This window comes from Rattus norvegicus, chromosome 3, assembly GCF_021556685.1.
Source record: "Rattus norvegicus strain SHRSP/BbbUtx chromosome 3, alternate assembly SHRSP_T2T, whole genome shotgun sequence".
Lineage (NCBI taxonomy): Eukaryota > Metazoa > Chordata > Mammalia > Rodentia > Muridae > Rattus > Rattus norvegicus.
This window is the reverse complement of record NC_141536.1, coordinates 157,435,975-157,457,134: the sequence shown is the minus strand read 5'-3', so window position 1 is coordinate 157,457,134 and position 21,160 is coordinate 157,435,975. Positions and strand designations below refer to the sequence as shown.

Genomic DNA, 21,160 nt, shown 5'->3' with positions numbered 1-21,160 from the left:
ATACCCAGACAGACACACGTTCAGGCAAAACACTCATATGCATAGAGTATAAATAAGTCTTCTTTAAGAAGGAGGGTTCAGGACACCACACTGCTCTGGGGTCGGGACATCTCCTTAGACCCCTCCTTGCTGTGACAGTTCCTTGGCCTTCATCGTCAGTGACCTGGGTGGGTTCTGGGGTGGAGGATTCTGCCGCCGTCTTCTCAGCTGGGTCTGTGGTTTTGGAGGGGAATGACCTGTGCTGCAGACTGCTTTGGCAGAGCGGAGCCCAGGCGGAACAGCAGGTCTGGGTTGATTTAAAAGACTGGGAGGGTGGCTGCTGCCCGCGTGAGGTCCGAGGCTTGGAGCAGGCAGAGATGGCGCTCAAGACCATCCCCTGCCGCTCTGCCTTGCCTGTTCCTGATGAACACAGATTGCATCCACTCTCATAGTGGAACTAGGCCTCCCATAGCAAGCGCGGTCTCAGTGAAGGAGACCAGACCTTTGCAAGCCCTAAACTAAGGACAGAGTTCACAAAGTGAGCACTAATATAAATATCATATAAAATATATGTTTATATTATATAAATATATAATTGTGTGTAATATGTATAATGTATTCTATAGGACATATTATATAGATAAATATTGCATACATAATATATAATTATATATATGCAAAAAATTCAAGACTACTTCTGTCTTTTTTTTATAATGATATCTTATTTCATGGTTTGGCTTGTGTTTATTTATTTATTTTTTTTGTTTCCTTTCACCTCCAAATCGCAGCAAGACTCCAGGGATGCCTTTGTCATACTCAGGAGAGGTTTGAGAGAAGTCTGAGACCCTTAGGAAAGTGCCTGATACATCCACCTACAGATAACAATGTCTGTATGAGCTCAGCTTTAAGGACATTTACTGCCAAGAGATCTGAAGCCAGGGCTTGGGAGATGGCTCAGCTCTTAAGGGTACTTGCTGCTAAATCATGAGGACAGGAGTTTGGACCCCAGCACACTCCAACTCTTAGCAATGTCCTCTGGCCTCTGCAGACACACAGGTACACACACACACACCAACCACACACACACACCACCACACCACACACACACACACTACACACACACACACAGGTACACACACCACCCACACATACACACCACCACACCACACTCAAACATACCAACCACACATACACACATACATACCACCACACATACACCACACACACAGACCACACACACACCAACCACACATTCACACCACCACACCACACTCAAACACACCAACCACACACACACTTATACACACCACCACACATACACCACACACACACACCAACCACACATACATACCACCACACATAAACCACACACACCACACACACACCACACCACACACACAACCATACATACACACCACCACACCACACACACCAAACCACATACACACATATACACACCACCATACCACACATACACACACACACACACAGGGCCAGTGCTCTTAACTGTCGAGCCATTTCTCCAGCTCAAGCACTTGATTTTCGGATGAGAAAGGAAGTTCTTCACAGAGGTTCCCTTGTGCCTCTTGGGCTGGAGTGAATTATGTCTGTCTATCTGTGGAAATTCACAAGCCCTGTGCTCTTCAGTTGCAGCTCCGGAATTCGTCTTTGAACATGGCTACCAAACTTACCTGCCCACGGAAAGCACCGACGACCAGACAGCCACCGTGATCGCTCTCCCCACCAAGACACGCACCAAAAAACCCACAGCACCCCCTGCTCAGAAGAAACTCGGCTGCTGCTATCCAGGTAAAGGGGGAGCCACCCATCGCATGTGCAGAAAAGGGGTTCTTCTTAGGACTAGTTTTAATGGTGGGGAGACTGAGGGCCAACCGCACAGACCAAGCAGACCCAGAATTCACTATCTAGCTCTGGTGGGCTCTGAACTCATGATTGTCCTGCATGGCTTCCAGGTGTCGGAATCAGAGCCAGCATGCCTGGTGTGCGTGACAATTCTTCTGTTCTTTTCTGACCGTTTATGAATGCTTTGCCTGCACACAGCCTACGCCCTGAGTGTGTCTGGTGCCCACTGCGTTAGAAGAGGGCATCAGTGCCCAGCATTAGAGTCATAGGTGGTTGGTTGTGAGCCTCTGAGTGGGTGCTGGTAACGGGACCTGGGTGCTATGGAGGAGCAGCCAGTGTTCTAACTGCCGTGCCATCTCCAGCCCCCCGTACCCTGCTTCTCCCGAGTCTTTAGTCTCCTGTAAACATCTGTCTGCCTCATTCTTTAAGTGTGAGTCCATGCGTCCCCCTGCTGGCACCGTATGGTTTTTGAGGTTGTACCAGAGCAATGCCGTCCTGTGTCGGGCACAGGGCATCGAGTCTTTCCTGTGTTGCTAGCTGTCTCCACGTGAGGGAAGTCTCTGCCACCTCGGTTCCCTCTGAACATCGCCTTCCCTTGGATTTTTCAGGTTGCCAGTTCAAGACGGCCTACGGCATGAAGGACATGGAGCGGCACCTGAAGATCCACACCGGTGAGCGGCAGGACATTAGCTAGGGTCCCCTGAACGCCCAGCCAGTGAGTGGGAACCTAGAGATGTGGGACGTGAGACAAGGCCCAAGCCTCACAGAGAGCAAAGGAGCGTGGGTGCAAGGTGAATTAAGATACTGTTTGTATGTGTGATTTGGGCGGAAGCATCTCTAAGGCAATAAAAACCCAGCAGTGGGTAAGTAAGCGCTCAGCCAGAAGGCAGGGAACTGCCACGCCGCCATGTGAGAACTGATCTGCCCTGTGTAGTTCATTAGCATCAGATGCAGATGGCTTCCATGCTGGAGATGAGGTAAATGTCTGTGTCTGCAAATCACATTGAGAGAGAGAGAGAGAGAGAGAGAGAGAGAGAGAGAGAGAGAGAGAGAGAGAGAGAGAGGAGAGAGAGATTTGTTTTTTTTCAATGCTGGGACCAAAGCAGAGCATGCTTTGTTCTGGTTGGTTCTATTTTATTTGTTGTTGATGTTGGTTGTTTGTTTTAGAAAAGAGCTCACTGTGTAGCTCAGGCTAGACTAGAACTCACTGTGTAGCCTAGGCTTGCTTCTGACTCTTCATACCTTGCCTCCTGGGGGTCAGGAAGAGTAGTTTCTATGCATCTGCTTTTTTTTTACCTGTGATGCAAAGGAAGGGTATAATATTTGTAGTATCAAAAGGGGAGCATAATGTGGCTTATTTTAGAACAGAAGAAAAGGCTAGAAAGATGGCTCAGCAGCCAAAGGAGCTTGCCACCAAGCCTGATGACATGAGTTAGAGCCCAGGGGCCTACATGGTAGAAGGAGAGAATTGATTTTAGAACATTGTTCTCCGACCTTTGTGACCCACCTGCTCAAGTGTGAGCGAGCGCACACACACACACACACACACACACACGCACGCACGCACACATACATGCACACACACATACACATATACACACACATACACACATACACACACATACACATATACACACACATACACATATACACACACATACACACACACATACACATACACACAACACACGCACGCACACACACATGCACACACACATACACACATACACATATACACACACATACACACATACACCACACACACATACACACACACATATACACACACATACACACACATATACACACACATACACACACACATACACATATACACACATACACACATGCACACACACACACACATTTTTAGGGTAATCAAACTTTTAAAGGAGAGAGGCACATCAATGCATAGAAAAGGGGAAATGAAGATTGGGGTATTTTCATTTCCTTCATATAGTCTTCCTTTTAGATCCTCAGGGGATTGCTCTCAGGGAACCCCACCCACCCTGATGTGTTTATAAAAAGATAAAGGGGGGGGATATGTTCTGTGTAGTCAGGTCTGGGGAAGAGGGTGCCTCGGCGGCCCATGCTGAGACATCCCTTCCCCCTGAGGGACCAGCCACACGGCAGTATAGTACAGAATAGAGTTTATTCAGGGCATGGGGAGGGGAGTTAAGAGGGTAGTAGAGAGAGAGAGTAGAGAAGTAGAAGCCAGCCATGAGCATGTGGAGGGAAGTGGGGGAAGGGGATGAGGAGAGAGTGGGAGCAGGAAGGGAAGAGCAAGAGAGAGAGGAGGGGGAAGCAGCCCCTTTTATAGTGAGTCAGGCACACCTGGCTGTTGCCAGGTAACCGAGGGGCGGAGCTTAGACAAAATGTTCACACCCCCTCTCCCCAAAGATACCAGAAACTAAAGATGTTCACATCCTTAGAGAAGATGAAGCAGTGTCTGCACGGTGCCCACATTCGTCCTCCCAGACACCTCACAACTCTGCAGACCGCTGACCCTTCCCGCCAGAATGCCAACCCCACACAGAGAGCCCCTGCTCGGTCCTCTCTGTACGGTTATCGCTTATGCTTCAAATATCATCCGACCCGCAGCCGGTCGGATGCACAGAGGCAGGCCCTGTAGGTACAGAGACCAGCTTTCGAGTTGTCACGGGCTCCAGATATTTTGCATAGAGAGAGAATTTCCGATGGGCAACTTTAGAGGAAGTCTGAGAGGTACCTGGTCACGTGACACGGGGTGTAAATTTGAAGGGGAAGTGCGCAGAAGTGAGGGATGACGGGTCCCCTCGTGTTTCGTCGGCTGTGGCCCATGAATGGCAGCGGGGTCACCACTCCTGTCCGCTAGACCTCACCCCGTCAGGTCACGTGGATTCGTGCTAATTACTCAAATATTAACTTCCGTAAGCAAGCAGTCACTCTCCCCCTATGGGCCCATTAAGTAAAGTATACTCATTGCTCATGACAGTTGGGGAAACTAGATTAGAATATAAATGAAGACATATATATATTCATTTATTGATGTTGTGAGACATCCAACCAATGCCATAGAAGGGAGGGAGGGAGGGAGGAAGGAAAGAAAGAAGGAAAGCTGATTTGTTTGGGCTCATGGCTTGGGGATACAGCCCATGGCGGCAGGAGGCAGGGCTGCGGTCACATGGCAACCACAGTCAGGAAGCAGAGAGCAGTGGATGCTGTGCTCAGCCCGATTTCTTCCTGTTTATTTAGGTGAGGACCCCAGCCCCTCAGATGGTGCCATGCTTAGTCAGGGTTCCTCTCAGTTAAACTGCTCTATACATGACAGCCTCAGGGGTGTGCCTGCTAGTTTCTCCTAAGTCGACCGTAAAGGTGAACCCTCGCACGGTACAACAACCTTAGATTTCGTCTATACATCTGAGGACACCGCTGCACAGCGGGACCGTTGGCCCGAGGGTGCCCCTACCGGCCACTTGAAGGAGGGTCAATTATTACCCACGGGTTGGTGGCAGGGAGGCACCCAAGTGGTTCCTCACCAGCAGAGCCACTGAAAACCAGTCAGCAGGACCAGCAGGGAATCCTCGCTGGGCAAAAAGACAAGGCCATAGGCACAGGGAACACCAGGCAGCTGGTAGTGCTGAGAGACGACCCAGCCGGGAATCTGTAATCTGACTGCTAACAATTTCAGTAAAATGATTTTATTTTGTGATGTTGAGGGTCAAACCTACAAGTGCTCTACCCACTGAGTTATAACCCCAGCTCATAAAATTATGTATTCTTGGTTTTTTTTGTTTAGTTTGGTTGGCTGTGATAGGGTTTCTCCGCAGCTCTGGCTGTCCTGGAACTTGCTGTGTACAAGACCAGGCTGGTTTGCAACTCAGAGATCTGTCTGCCTCTGCCAGATATATTCTTTAAAGAAAAATAAAAATAAAAAAAAAAAAAGAATTACACTGTAGTCGTCTTCAGACACACCAGAAGAGGGCATCAGATCCCATTGCAGATGGTTGTGAGCCACCATGTGGTTGTTGGGAATTGAACTCACGACCTCAGGAAGAGCAGTCGGTGCTCTTAACCGCTGAGCCACCTCTCCACCAGCTAGTCCTAACTTTATAAAGAATATGAAACAAAACAATCTTCAGACAGGACATTGAAAGAGTGAAGTGTCTAAATGGATGTGAGGGGCTGGGGGCGTGGCTCGGGGCGTGGCTCGGGCTGTACATCGCCAGGGCTACATGGTGAGATCCTGTCTTTCTGAAAAAGGAAAAAAAAAATCAAAATTAATTAGATTATAGAAGTTGAGATTGGTTGACAGAACATTTACACCAGACACTCTAAGGTTTAGGGAACATGGAGTATTGGCGGCAGAAATAACATCCAAGCCAGAAAGTGAGCAGAAAGGCTGCGACGTTCTTATTCTAAAGGCTGGGGTGGTGAGGCACGCCTCTAACCAGCACTCCGGAATTGGAGGCGGGGAAGTTAAGGCCAGCCTGGGTTACATAGCAAGTTTGAGGCCAGCCTGAGCTACAGGATCCGTCTGGAAACAACAAAATATTTTTGTTTATTTATTTAGTTGCTGTGTTCTTTTAATTAATAAGGAATTCCCATTCGTCTTAGAAGAAAAGAGTTTGAAAATTCTAATAAGCAATGCAGCTTAGCCACCACCCTGCCCCGTGCCCATGAGGTTTCTAAACAACCCCTGGGGGCTGCAGATTAGTCCTCTTCTAAGGCGCTGGGAAGCAAATGTTAACCTCTCAATCTTGTTTCCCTCGCCGCGGCTCGCGCGCGCGCACCCAAAGGTGACAAACCCCACAAGTGCGAGGTGTGCGGGAAGTGCTTCAGCCGGAAGGACAAGCTGAAGACGCACATGCGCTGCCACACGGGCGTCAAGCCCTACAAGTGCAAGACGTGCGACTACGCGGCGGCCGACAGCAGCAGCCTCAACAAACACCTGCGCATCCACTCGGATGAGCGACCCTTCAAGTGCCAGATCTGTCCCTACGCCAGCCGCAACTCCAGCCAGCTCACCGTGCACCTGCGCTCGCACACAGGTAAGCAGGCTGCGCCTCCCGCGGGCACCCGCAGCGGCAGAGGGGGAGGAGCTGGGGCTGTGGCCTGGTGGGTAGAGCTCTTACCCAGCATGCACAGGGCCGCATCCTCAGCACCACTTCAAAAGGCACACAACTGTAAAGGTAACACTGGCGAGGTGGAGGCAAGAGGATGGGGAGTTTTAGACCAATCTGGGCTGTGCAAGTACCTAATCTCATTTTTAAAAAAAATATTTTTAAAGCTATTTTTAAAAATATAAATTTTATAATATAATATAAATATAAAAATATCTTTAAAATATAAATTATTATTTTTAATTCATGGCCTGGACGTGTGATAAGCCCTGGATGCCATCCCCAGTGCCACATAAACCAGGTGTGATCTACATCGAGGTAGAGGCAGGGGGGCTGGAGAGATGGCTCAGTGGTTAAGAGCACAGACTGCTCTTCCAGAGGTCCTGAGTTCAAATCCTAGCAACTACATGGTGGCTCACAACCATCTGTAATGGGATCCAATGCTCCCTTCCGGTGTGTCTGAGACAGATACAGTATATATAATATAAAATTGATCTTTAAAAAAAAAAGAGGGGCTGGAGAGATGGCTCAGTGGTTAAGAGCACCCGACTGCTCTTCCAAAGGTCCTGAGTTCAATTCCCAGCAACCACATGGTGGCTCACAACCATCTGTAAAGAGATCCGATGCCCTCTTCTGGTGTATCTGAAGACAGCTACAGTGTACTTATATAATAAACGAATAAATCTTTAAAAAAAAATAAAAAATAAAAAATAAAGAGGTAGAGGCAGGAGGAGCATCCTCAGCCGCTTACCAAATTCAAGGCTAACCTGGGTTGTAGGAAACCCTGTCTCTAAAAACTACATTTTTTTTTTTTTGGTTCTTTTTTTTTTTCCGGAGCTGGGGACCGAACCCAGGGCCTTGCGCTTCCTAGGTAAGCGCTCTACCACTGAGCTAAATCCCCAGCCCCTAAAAACTACATTTTTAAAAACCACTCTGTTATTGTTATTGTTGTTGTTGTTGCCGACATTTTAAATCAGAGGTTGGGGATGTGGCCCCGTTGGTGGAATTCCTACCTAGCATGTGTGAAGCCCCAAGTTCAGTCCCCAGCATGTTACCTCCGTACTCAGAGGAGAGGCGGAGGCAGAGGATCAGGAGTTCAAGGTCTTCCTTAGCTGCATACAGAGGGCAAAGTCAGCCCGGGCTCCCTGAGACCCTGTCTCAAAGAAACAATTTTAAAGGAGCTGAGGCGGTCGCTCTTCCTCTTTGACCTCACTGCCCCGGGAACGCTGGAGCAGTTGTCAGGTTGATAGGTTTCTGTGTGTTTTTATGTAACTGTAAAAACTGTGGGGTTGAGGGACTGTAGTCCGGTGAAATAGATACAAACAATGTGCTCTTATTAATCGTCTGCATTACAGTTCGGTAATTTTTAGATGATGCCCGGCCACATTCAGTATAGTGTGTATGTATGTATGTGTGTATATATATATACATATATATATATATATGTATATATATATGTATGTATGTATGTATGTATACTCACAGCCCAGCCGGCAGAGCCAGAGGCTCAGATTATTATATAGCGTTTCTTTTGGCTTATGTATCAGTAAGCTAATGATACAGCGGTGCCTCGTAACAACCATGTCTGGACATTAATCACATGCCTGAGGTCAGCAGGGGCTACTACTGACCTTGGCTCAGATCAGCCCCGCACGTGAGAAGGCTGGGCATCTGCCGACCCCTGCTGGGGAGCAGCTGAATTGCAGGTTTGGCAGCTGTGTGCTGGCTTTAGCTCAGGTGAGCAGGCTGTGCTCCATTTGTCCCTGATCCTCCTCTCAGGCCTGTGGCTGGCCCAGGCTTGGCTTCATCATGATCACCACACCAGCAAGCAAGCCCAGTGTGGAAGGCCAAGGAAGCCTCTGATGGCATGGCGTTCACAAGCAGCACATGGGCAGCCAGAGTGAGTCACGGGTGTCAGGGATGGAACGGAGCTCAGCCATGGGGAAGGCCACCACCAGGGTCCATGGCCAAGGCCAGGGACGTGAGAGGGGTGGAGCCATTCATGCTTTCAGCAGTCACAGTCCACCGTTGTCCACACCATCAGGTTCAGCTCTGACATTCACACACCATCTCCATGGCCCCCTAAATCTCAGGCAGCCACAGGATCAGGCCAAGGGATGGGGATTGGCTGAGCTCCTCGAGTCTCGTTCTGATATGCTCTGTCACCTGAGCCCTGGCACTGACGGAAATCGGATGAGAGCTCTGCTATGACTGCTTCCCAGACACCTGAAATCTCGTGGCGTATCCACACCCCCGCCAGGGGTTCTGGGGGGTGGTCTAGCTCTGGCTCATAGCTCCTCCCACTTGGGACTTGCCTTCCGGTTACATTCCTTAGGAGGGATCAGTCTCTTCCTGCTTGCTGCCTGCGGAAGGGGGTGCGCTGAGGGACATGCATGCAGGGGGCCAGAGACAGGCCTTTTTCCGGTTTTGTCTTAGCGTAGGCTTGTGTCCCTTTGCTACCGGAGCCGTCTTTAAACTTTTGAGTTTCCTGAGCTGGTAATAGCAGCACTCAGGAAGCAGAGGCAGGCGCTTCTCTGAGTTTGAGGCCAGCCTGGTCTAATGAGCAAGTGTCGGGACAGCCTGTGCTACAGAGAGAAACCCTGTCATGAAGAAAGAAAGGAAAGAAAAAAAACCACTTTGAGTTTCCTGTATATTTGTATGATTTAAGACTAGAAGGGGTATCTTTCTTCTTTCTAGACTCAGTTGTTGACATTTCCTCTAACAGCGTCCTCCTCCTAGCGCCGGCTCAATTCTTTTGGAGATTTGGCCAGAATCTTACAATTCCCCTTTCTTATGTGGCCTTCATCAGAGGACATGATCTTGGCTCCCATGCTTTTGTCTTACTTTAAAAAGCTAGTTAGAGGACCTGGAGAGATGGCTCAGAGGTTGAGAGCGCTGGCTGCTCTTGCAGAAGTCCTGAGTTCGATTCCAGCATCTACACGGAGACTTACAACCATCTCTGACAATACCCTCTTGTGGTGTGCGTACATGCAGACAAAACACCTATATAGAGAAAATATAGGTAAAATACATACCTAAATAAGTCTTTTTTTTAAAAGGAAGCTAGTTAAAGGAGCTGGAGAGATGGCCCAGTGGTTACGGGTAATCGCTGTTCTTCCAGAGGTCCAAGGTCCAGAACCCCCAGCTTACACAAGCCACCTGTGACTGTAGCTTTGAGGGATCCAGAGCCCTGAGCTCCACGGGCTGGTATGTACACACGCGTGCACACTTGTGTAAAAACTTGTTTCGTTTTGTTTGGAAACAAGGTCTCACCGTGCAAATCCACCAGTCTCTGCCTCCCAAGTTCTGGGACCAAAGGTGTTGGCACCACGCCGGACTAAAGTAAATTTTTAAAGGGCCAGTAGGAGATTTTCACAGATGCTGGCTGGAGATGGACGGACTATGTCTAGAAAACCGTTCTGTTTCCTCCAAACTGGAACAGGAAGATTAAGAGTCCAGCGCTGGGGCTAAGGAGATGGCTCGCTAGCTAAAGAACTTGCTGTGCTGTGGACAAGGATGGAGGCCTGACTATAACTGCAGCACTTGGGAGGAGGGGTTGGGAGATCCCTGGGGCAGTTTGACTAACCACATGGATAAGCGTCAAGCTCATGGAGAGACTCTGCTTCAGTAAATAAATCAGGAGACTAACAGAGGAAGACATCGACCTCTGGCCTCTCCTCTCTTCTCTTCTCTCTCTCTCTCTCTCTCTCTCTCTCTCTCTCTCTCTCTCTCACACACACACACACACACACACACATACACACACACACACACAAGAGAAATAAAATATATGATATATGCAAAGGAGGATGAAAACAGAGATCAGAGTTAACCATGGCTACACAGTAGTACCCAATCTCACACAACACCATCAAGGGTCCATTTTGGCTTACCTGGTTGAAGTCATTTCTCTTAGTGGCATCTTTAGATGCCAGAAAGGTGTCTCTCCTAACCGGTGAAATGTGTGCCAGGTGTGTCATCCTCGTGAAATGTTCGTTTTGTTTTCTCTCCGCATGTGACACTTGTACAACTTTAAGTTGGCAGTACTGTGTTTCAGCCACGGGTCCGTCTGATGCTTTATTCCGGGCCACTGGTCATCCTAGCAGAAAGTTGTGAAAGATCTGTCGGTTTAAACGCACCCAGCAACGTTTCTTAAACCCTGCTCCAGGGTGCCAGAGGTGGGGGGGTGTAGTCACTGGCTACTGAAGAGCTTTGACACCTCATTTAAGAAATACATTCAGGGCTAGGAGGTGGTGGCGCACACCTTTAGTCCCAGCACTTGGGAGGCAGAGGCAGGAGGATCTCTGTGAGAACAACCTGGTCTACACAGAGAAACCCTGTCCAAAAAAAGAACCCAAACAAACAAAAGCAAAGAAAAAATAAAAACATTTAGGGCTAGAGAGATGGCTCAGTGGGTGAAAACGCTCACTCGCTTCTTGATAACATGAGTTCAGTCCTCAGGACCTGCGTGGTAAAAAGAGAGACTGGCTCCCAGAACTCGTCCTCTGAGACACACACACACACACACACACACACACACACACACACACTAAATCAATTAGTAAATAAACAATAATTATAAACAATTAGAAGGGGTTGGGGATTTAGCTCAGTGGTAGAGCGCTTGCCTAGGAAGCGCAAGGCCCTGGGTTCGGTCCCCAGCTCCGGGAAAAAAACAAAAAACAAAAACAATTAGAAGAAAGACAGCTGTTTACAGGGTCAGAGTGATGGCACTTAGGGGCACTGTCCATGCAGAGGCCCCGAGGTTTGAGCCGCAACATGCACATGACAGCATGCATATGATGTCCCTCCACCATGTAACTCCAGGCCTGGGGATCTGTGAGCACAGCACACGTGTGCCGCACAAACATGCATTCGTGCAAAACACAAAATAGTCAAAGTAATTTTAAAAAATGTTGGAAGTAAAAAATGGTAGCGGGGCACAGAAGTGTGTGCCTGTAATCTCAGCACTTGGGGGCATGGAAACAAGAGTTCATGGTCACCTTCAGCTACATAGGGAGTTAGAGGCTAGCCTGGGCTACAAGAGATCTTGTCTCAAAAAACAAAAACAAAACAAAACAAAAAAACCAACTTTAGAAATCGATGTTAAACTCTTCAACCTGGCTGTGAGATTTGATTATCAGTTGCCCCCCGCCCCGGGTTTTTGTCCCTAGTGGAATTGATAAAAAGAAGAAAAGGAGAAAAGGAAATGTTTGTCCTTCTAGTTTGAGCACATGGTGTGAACTTGTCCGCCCAAGGATCTCAGGGTTTCAAAGCAATCGTTGCAGGTTTGTGAAAACCTGTCTGGAAGAATCCGTAGTTCCGAGACCCGCCGCTAGGTGGCGGCTTACTCACCGCCGAGGAACACGTTGGCAGCTACGATCCTTTCACTGGTTTTGTTTTTAATCCTCGACTCGGTGTAATCGGTTTCTTCTGGATTCCTATTGCTTTATTTTAGCTTGTTTGTGCTATTTTATCTTCCTGAAGAAGGGTTCTGTGAGTTTTGCCAAACTTTCAAAAGGGGTCGCGGGGGATGGGGGGGGCACGAGGACCTGAGTTCGATTCCCAGAACTCACATAAAAAGCTGGGCCTAGCGACAGACAGTGAGGGCAGAGTCAGGAGGATTCCAAAGGCTCACTGTTGGTCAGTCTAGCCTACTTGGTGCGCCCCCGCCCAGGCCAGTGGAAAAACCCTATCTCAAAAAACACCAAGTAGGGGTTGGGGATTTAGCTCAGTGGTAGAGCGTTTGCCTAGCAAGTGCAAGACCCTGGGTTCGGTCCCCAGCTCCGAAAAAAAGAAAAAACACCAAGTAGGGCCTGCAGGTGGCGACACGCGCCTTTAGTCCCAGCACTCCGGAGGCAGAGGAAGGTACATCTCGAATTCAATGTGAGCCGGATTACACAAAGAAACGTTACCTCTGAAAGAAAAACACACAGGCACACAAAGTAGCCGGCTCCTGGGCAACAGGACTGACCTTCGGGCCGCCACATACACCTGCACACCTACATTTTTATTGATTAAAAAGACTACTTAGGAAATACATTGAGCTGGAAGGGCCAGAGAGCTGCAGACACAGCAATTCATCTATGCATGGTTGATGTTCGTTTTCTCCCAGTTTCCGTGTGAACATTATAACCCAAGGCAATTTGAGGGAAGGAAGGGCTTATCCATTCGTCCCAGGTCGCTGAGGAAAGTTGGGGCAGGAACCAAAGCAGAGACCACTAGGGCTGTGACTGGCTGGCAATGTCTCTCCTGGCTTTTTTATACTGCTCAGACCCACCGGTCTAGGGATGGTGATGGCGACAGGGCTGGCCCTCCTGCATTAATCCTCACAGGCATGGCCACACCAGTCTGATGGAGGCAGGTCTTCAGGTGAGGGTCCCGGGTGTCTCTGGGTTATGTCAAGTTGACGGTTAAAAAGTAAGCAAGAGGGGGTTGGGGATTTAGCTCAGTGGTAGAGCGCTTGCCTAGGAAGCGCAAGGCCCTGGGTTCGGTCCCCAGCTCCGAAAAAAAGAACCAAAAAAAAAAAAAAAAAAAGTAAGCAAGAAAATGGCCGGGTTTAAACAACTGTGCTGCCCAGCCTGGGTGAGCCCTGGCTTTAGCCTTCGGCACAGGCCCTGACCCCACAAGCTTTATTTATGAAAACAGCAGTGGCCAGGATTTGGGCCACGGGCTGGTGCTTCCTTAGCTTGCCCGAGGTTAGTGGCATTCAACAATGTAAATATCGTTTCGTTCTGGCATCTCGGTCTTCTGAAATTGAGTTATATCGATCCCTGCGGCCTCTGGCTGAGTGCGTTAGGCAGCTCAGGGCAACATTGGCCTTTTACCCAGGACTGAAGCATGATCGTGGTCTCAGAAGCTGCAGAGTGAGTGTGGGCTACAAACCCATGGCCTGGCTTGGAACCAAGCCCTCCTACACGCTGCTAGGTGACCGTGAACGTGTTATGTGTGCGGTCTCAGGACCTGAGTCATCTCTAGAGTACTGCTCAGAGGACGTTGCCAGCAGGGACAAGACCACCCTGTATCCTGCTTGGCACAGCTCATACCATCCCAGAACCAACCTAAGACCCTAACTGGCTATTAACTCACTTGCCTAAACAATCCACACAGTCCGAGGGAAATGCCTCAGCTGGTGAGATCCTTGACTCCACGTAAAAATGTCAGCCGTGGGGACATAGCTGTGATACCATTGCTGGGTTAGCAGAGACAGGCGGATCCCCGGGGCTCAGCGGCCAGCCAGGCCCAGTTAGTGACTCCAGACCACTGAGAGACCCTGCCTCAAGGGAGGGGACAGCATTCCTAAGGGTGGCCCCTGAGGCTGTCCTTAGACACACACACACACACACACACACACACACACACACACACACGTGCTGCGTAGACCCAGAAGTGCACACATAAGCGCACTGCGCAGGAGAAAGCCCTTGCTTGATGATCGCTGCCTTCAGTAATTCGGACCTGGCACGGGTTGAGTGAATAATTTGGGATATCACATCCACTCGGATGTTCGCAATTTCACTCTCCCTTCCCGTTCTTCAACAAACACAAATTCAAAAATCCCCAAGCTGAGCAGCTGGATTCTGTGGCTTCTCCCCAAGTAGAGAACACAGCTGGCAGTAAATGAAAAGTAAATCTTGTGCAATAAACACGTCTCTATTAATAAAAATCTGCAAGAATTATCCTTGGGTGTAGCCATCGTGGGGAGCGTGGAGGGGAACATCATGATTGCAGCTGGCACTGACCTGTTGGAAATGTGTTACTAAGTCTCAGTTCAATCAGAACTCAGAAGGATAAAGTTACCCAACTGTCAGCCCCCAGCTAGCAAACCGTCTGTCTTTTTTTTTTTTTTTTTTCTTTTCTTTTTTTTTCCGGAGCTGGGGACCAAACCCAGGGCCTTGCGCTTGCTAGACAAGTGCTCTACCACTGAGCTAAATCCCCAACCCCGCAAACTGTCTGTCTTAACTAGACTATGAGAAGGGGCTGGAGAGGTTGCTCAGTGGTTAGGGCCTGGGTTCAATTCCTAACACATACAGCAGGCAGCTCGAAGGAGATCCAGACTCTCTTCTGACCCCTAAGGAAAATTAGAAATGTGGTCATTTTTTAAAAACAACTCTAAGGAAGCCAACGTGTCTTTAATCCCAGCACTAGGGATGTGAGGCAGGCAGATCTCTATAAGTTAGGAGCCAACCTGGTGGTCTACAGAGTGAGTTCCAGGACTGCATAGATCCTGTCCCCCCCCCCCAAAAAAAAAGTTACACAGAGTAGATTTGTACATCCTACCTACGACATTTAAATGGCTCTTTTCAAAAATCCCTTTCTTTTCCTTCTGGGTTTTCTAGGGGCGGGGGTGTGCCGGCACTTGGTGATGGCTCAGGTTTGGGGACTGAAGAGAATCCCAAGGGCTGCTGGGAGCTGCAGCGAGGAAGGGGCCACCTTCCAGCCTTGGTATAAGCCATTTTCTGGTGTGCGCTTTGGGGGGATCCTCTGTGGTTGTTAACCTGCCTGTTCTTATGGAAACTCACCTTGTGTTGACAGGGGACGCCCCCTTCCAGTGCTGGCTCTGTAGTGCCAAGTTCAAAATCAGCTCGGACTTGAAAAGGCACATGCGCGTGCACTCGGGGGAGAAGCCTTTCAAGTGCGATTTCTGCAATGTCCGCTGTACCATGAAGGGGAACCTCAAGTCGCACATCCGCATCAAGCACAGTGGGAATAACTTCAAGTGTCCGCACTGCGACTTCCTGGGTGACAGCAAATCCACCCTGCGGAAACACAGCCGCCTGCACCAGTCCGAGCACCCGGAGAAGTGCGCGGAGTGCAGCTACTCGTGTTCCAGCAAGGCGGCGCTGCGCGTGCACGAGCGCATCCACTGCACCGAGCGCCCGTTCAAGTGCAGCTACTGCAGCTTCGATACCAAGCAACCCAGCAACCTGAGCAAGCACATGAAGAAGTTCCACGCAGACACGCTCAAGAATGAGGCTCCGGAGAGGAAGGACAGCGGCAGGCAGAGCAGCCGGCAGGTGGCCAAGCTGGATGCCAAGAAGACGTTCCACTGTGACATCTGTGACGCCTCGTTCATGCGGGAGGACTCGCTCCGCAGCCACAAAAGGCAGCACAGTGAGTACCACAGTAAGAACTCGGACGTGACAGTAGTACAGCTTCACCTTGAGCCCAGCAAGCAGCCGGCTGCGCCCCTCACCGTAGAGCATCTCCAGGTCCCCCTCCAGTCCAGCCAGGTGTCCCAGTTCAACGAGGGGAGTGTCAAGATCATCGTGGGGCATCAGGTGCCTCAGACGAACGCCATCGTCCAAGCGGCTGCAGCTGCCGTCAACATTGTGCCCCCCGCCCTGGTAGCCCAGACCCCAGAGGAGATCCCGGGGAATGGCCGGCTACAGATCCTTCGCCAGGTTAGTCTCATCGCTCCCCCTCAGTCCTCCGGGTGTCCCAGCGAAGCAGCTGCCCTGAGTCAGCCGACTGTCCTACTGACCACCCATGATCAGACGGCCGGGGCTGCCCTGCAGCAGGCCCTGATCCCCACCTCCCCGACTGAGACCCAGGAAGGCACCGGAAACCCGACGTTCATTGCCAGTTCTGGCATCACGTGCACGGACTTCGAAGGCCTTAACGCTCTGATTCAGGACGGAACTACGGAAGTGACTGTGGTGAGCGACGGGGACCAGAGCATCGCAGTGGCCACCACGGCACCCTCCATATTCTCTTCCCAACAGGAGCTGCCTAAGCAGACTTACTCCATCATCCACGGGGCGGCGCACCCTGCCCTGCTCTGCCCAGCTGATTCCATACCGGATTAGTATGGAGGGAGGGTGAAGGACAAGAGAAACTACAAGAGAAGTACTGTAAGAGGCCCCGGTCCCTCACAATAAATTGTATTTTATACAGTTTATGTAATTTTTTTAACAGGGTAACAAGGTGGAGACCATCCTCCTTCAAGCTCTTGTGTCTTAATGGTTACCAAGGCTGACTCCAGTAAGGATTCAGCAGGGACTGGATATGTTTGTTTGTTTTTCCATGTTTCGGATTTAATTTTTTTCAACTGGAATAAAGGTGTTTGGTTTGGGTTTTCCACCGTATTCAGTTTGTACAGTATAGTTCGTATGTACTTTTTTTTAGCTTCTTGGGCACCCCTTTCCAGAATTACACACACACACACACACACACACAGACACGTGTCTGTGTGTGTATGTCTGTGTGTGTGTGACTGGATGTGTGAGAGAGATTGTGTGTGTCTCTGTATGTGTGTGAGAGAGAAACTATGTGTGTATGTGTGCCTGTCTGTGACTGTGTGTGTTTGTGACTGTGTGTGAACGAGACTGTGTGTGTGTGAGAGAGAGAGAGAAAGACTATGTGTGTGTGAGAGAGAGACTGTTTGTATGCATGACTGTGTGTGTTTGTGACTGTGTGTGAACAAGACTGTGAGAGACTGTGTGAGAGAGAGACTACGTGTGCAACTATGTGTGAGAGACTGTGTGTGTGAGAGAGACTGTATGTGTGACTGTGTGTGTTTGTGACTGTGTGTACGAGACTGTGAGAGAGAGACTGTGTGTGAGAGAGAGACTGTGTATGTGTGAGAGAGACTGTGTGTGTGAGAGAGACTATGTGTGTGTGAGAGACACTGTGTATGTGTGTGTGAGAGAGACTGTGTATGTGTGTTGCTGTGTGTGAGAGAGAAACTCTGTGTGTATGTATGTGAATGTGTGTGTATGTCTGTCTGACTGTCTGTCTGTGTGGAGAACTTGTGTCCCTACATAGATCCCTACTATAATGGACCATTTTCTGTTGAGTGCTGGGGGTGAGGAGTCCAAAGGACAGTGCCCTAACACCTGGTTAAGTTACACCGAATAGTGTACCTAGTGACAACTTGTTGCAGCTCAGAATGTGATTAGAGAGGGTGAAGGATGGATTCCATTTGTTTTTCATTATGTGCATGTGTCTGTGTGTGCGCGCGTGTGTGCACATCAGTGCAGGGGCTCACAGAGGCCAGAGAGGGTGTCAGATCCTCCTGGAGCTGAAGTTACCAGTGATTCTGAGCTGGCTTGGGTGCTGGGACACAAACCCGGGGCGCCTGCACGAGCAGCGCAGGAACCCGAGCAGCGCGGGAACTGTTAACTGATGAACCACCTCTCCGGCTCTGTGCTTTGTTACAGAATCAGAGGGAACTTGAACAGAAGGGGCTTGGGCTCCTCTCAGAAACACCTCCCTCCTTCACGGATATCTAAAGCCACCCAAACTGCTGTGTCTTTATTTTTGTTTTTGAGACAAAGTCTCGCTCTGTAGGCCAAGAGGATTCGCCTTCTGCCTGCTGGGCTTACGCGTTTACGAGCCCGAGTGCCGCGCCCCACATCTGGCTCCCGCCCACTTGAAACTTCGGACTTGAGGGTCCTGACGTTTCTGCTTGAATTTAATGGGATGTAGGATCCTAATAAGACTTGACAGGGCTTTCTCAGACATGGTTTCTTAAATGTCTATTTCTGCTCAAGCTAAGGTCTGAATAAGACCTTGCTCAAAAGCGAAAGGAGAAATTCTAACCCGTCCCTTTTGAATTGGTCATTAGGTGGCGCCAAAGAGCAAGCCAGAAAGCCCAAGAATGTGAAACAAAAGTCTAGGAATATCTTTCCGGTTTCCAGTGTCTGCCAGGATTGACAGACGAATGTCTTAGAATGTTGTGGGACCGCTTCATCGTGTCTTGGGCACAACCGCCTACCCTCATTCTTCAATAACATGAATTAATTTAATGAAAGTGGTCATGTAAGCATCTCACTCTTATATGAAGAGATGATTTCTGCTTTGGGTAATAAACTGTAATAAACTGGGCTGAATCGAAACAATAGTTAAAAACCCTGAGGTTGTAGGCTCAGTCAGCAAGAGTGCGTGCCTAATGTGCAGGAAGCCCTGAGTTCCATCAGCCACACCCCCAACCCCATGGTGCACGCTTGTAAAATCCCAGCAGTCTGGGATTAAAGGCAGGAGGATCCGAAGTTCAAGGTTAACCTCAACTCTGTAGCAAGTTGAAGGCCAAACGGGGTTACACAAGGGGGAGGAGGTAGGGCTCAGGGGTCAAGCTGAGGTCTTTGGGAAATGCAAATTTCAAGTCCCTGGAGAACCCCGCCTTCTGAGTCTGTCTCTGACCTCTGGTTTCTTGGACCTTGTATCTTATTCTTACTACATTACTGTCTCCGCTGTCTGCCAGATATTCTCTATTTTCATGTGAGCAGGAATAGTGACTCGCTCACTCCAACTTGGGTAAAATACAGAAAGTCCCACAGCATACAAGGTTTGGAATCTGTTTGCTTACTTGGACCTCTCAAAGCTTCCCTCACCGCCACACCTGTGGACTTCTATGGCTTGCCCTTCCCCTGCCGGTCCAGCCTCATTGCTGTTTCTGTCTGAGGGAGTCATTTGGAGGAACTGCAGTCTGGGGGCTAGAGCTGTGTTCCCTGGTTTTTAAGTAGCTCAAATTTAGGAAGGCACATTTTGTTTCTGCTCTCTAATGTTAATGGTTTGGGTCTGAGAATGTGACCCGGAGAACATGTGGGGTTTGTAATTATTTATTTTGTGTGTATGTAGGTGGGGTGCCATGGCCATTATATAGACCAGGCTAGCCTCAAACTCACATGCTCTACCCGCCTCTGTCTCCTGAGTGCTGGGATTAAAGGTGTGTGCACCACCACTTCCGGCTTTATTCATTTTTACTTTATATGTGTTTTGCCTGCATGCACAGCTGTGCGCCATGTGCATGCAGTACCTGTGCAGACCAGAAGAGGGCGCTGCATCACCTGGAACTGGAGTTATTGATGGCTGTGAGCCCCCCCATGTGGTGTTGGGAACTAAATTAGGGTCCTCTGCAAAAGCACTAAGCACACTCAGCCACTGAACCACCTCTCCGGCCCCCAAATCTGTCTTCCATACCAAAGTGTTTCCAAAGTATTTTCCGGCACAGTGTATATGCCCACTACAATCAATATAATTCGCAATTATTTTTCTATTTCAGTCACGGAAAGTATTATAGTGTAGGAAGAGAAGAGGTTGGTTACCCACGGTCAGAATGGTAACTAATTCCTGAGTTAAGTACTGTTCGTTGCTCCCTTACACACATTTTCTCTTAACTGATTTATTTTTATGTTGTGTTTGTTTTGCCTGTGTATATTTGTATACCGCGTGCATGCAGTACCCATGGGGGCCAGAAGAGGGCATCAGATCCCCTGAGACTGGAGTTATAAGTGATTGCAAGCCGCCGTTTGGGTGCGGGGAGCTCCACCCAGGTCCTCCAAAAGAGAAACCGGAGCTCTTAACTTCTGAGCCACCTCTCCAGCCAGACGCATTTCCTCTTAATATCTGGAGAAAACAGTTTACAGCTTTGGAGCCTGGGGCTCATGGAGGTTAAGAGAGAGCAGAGCCATAGCTCAGTGGTAGAGTCCTTGCCTAGAATGTACAAGGTCCTGGGTTCAACCCCCACCAGCATCAAATACACGCACACACACACACACACACACACACACACACACACACTCATGCATGCAAGTAAAGTGTATGTCAAATCAGCCCTGACCCACAATGAGCCTCTGTAAGTATCAACTCTTTTCATCCCAGTAGGCATGACCACTCTGCCATTGCTATCCGTCCTGTTCCCTCAGGCCAAGGGTGATTAGGTCACCTTCCCAAACCTGTCGAGAGCCTACGAGATATTTCTAGGGTTCAGCAGGAGATGAGAGGGCGCCTTAGTCTGTTTAGGAGTTTATCACCAATTGCCATAGATGGGGTGCTTACAGACAACAGAAAGGCGTCTCTTGTCATCCTGACAACCAGGAAGTCGGAGGCTGAAGCACCAGATGCGGACGTCAGCATCCGAGCAAGAATCGTTTTCTCACAGAGATCTTCCAGCTTCATCCTCACCTGGTATTTCTGAAGTCTTTCATTTATTTATTTTTAAATGCTATTTTTATTTGTTCCTTGGAAATTCCACGCACATTTAAAATGTGCCCTAAATATACCCACCACCACCCCCACAGAGTTTCCTATAAAGGAATCTACCCAGTTGGGGCCCACCCTGGTAACATAAACATTTCCTTCTCAACATATGATTTTGAAGGAAAACAGACATTTAGATCAAGACAGATGAGACAGAAGGGAAGGCAGTTAATAACGACACTGAGCCATCGAACCAGCCACGCAGAGTGCCGCCCACCCCGTGACTGCTCCCG

General features: G+C 49.2%; 1 protein-coding gene across 2 annotated transcripts in view; it reads left to right on the top strand.

The window, feature by feature from the left end:
• Positions 1-17,032, top strand: part of Zfp64 (zinc finger protein 64) — a 29,563-nt gene extending 12,531 nt beyond the window's left edge. For both annotated transcript variants that reach the window (XM_087652417.1, NM_001012093.1), the window contains 4 exon segments: positions 1,627-1,788; positions 2,451-2,513; positions 6,621-6,872; positions 15,480-17,032. In XM_087652417.1, the coding sequence (XP_087508543.1) occupies positions 1,627-1,788; positions 2,451-2,513; positions 6,621-6,872; positions 15,480-16,753 (1,751 nt within the window). In that variant the 3' untranslated portion in view covers positions 16,754-17,032.
• The last annotated feature ends 4,128 nt before the right edge of the window (positions 17,033-21,160 follow it).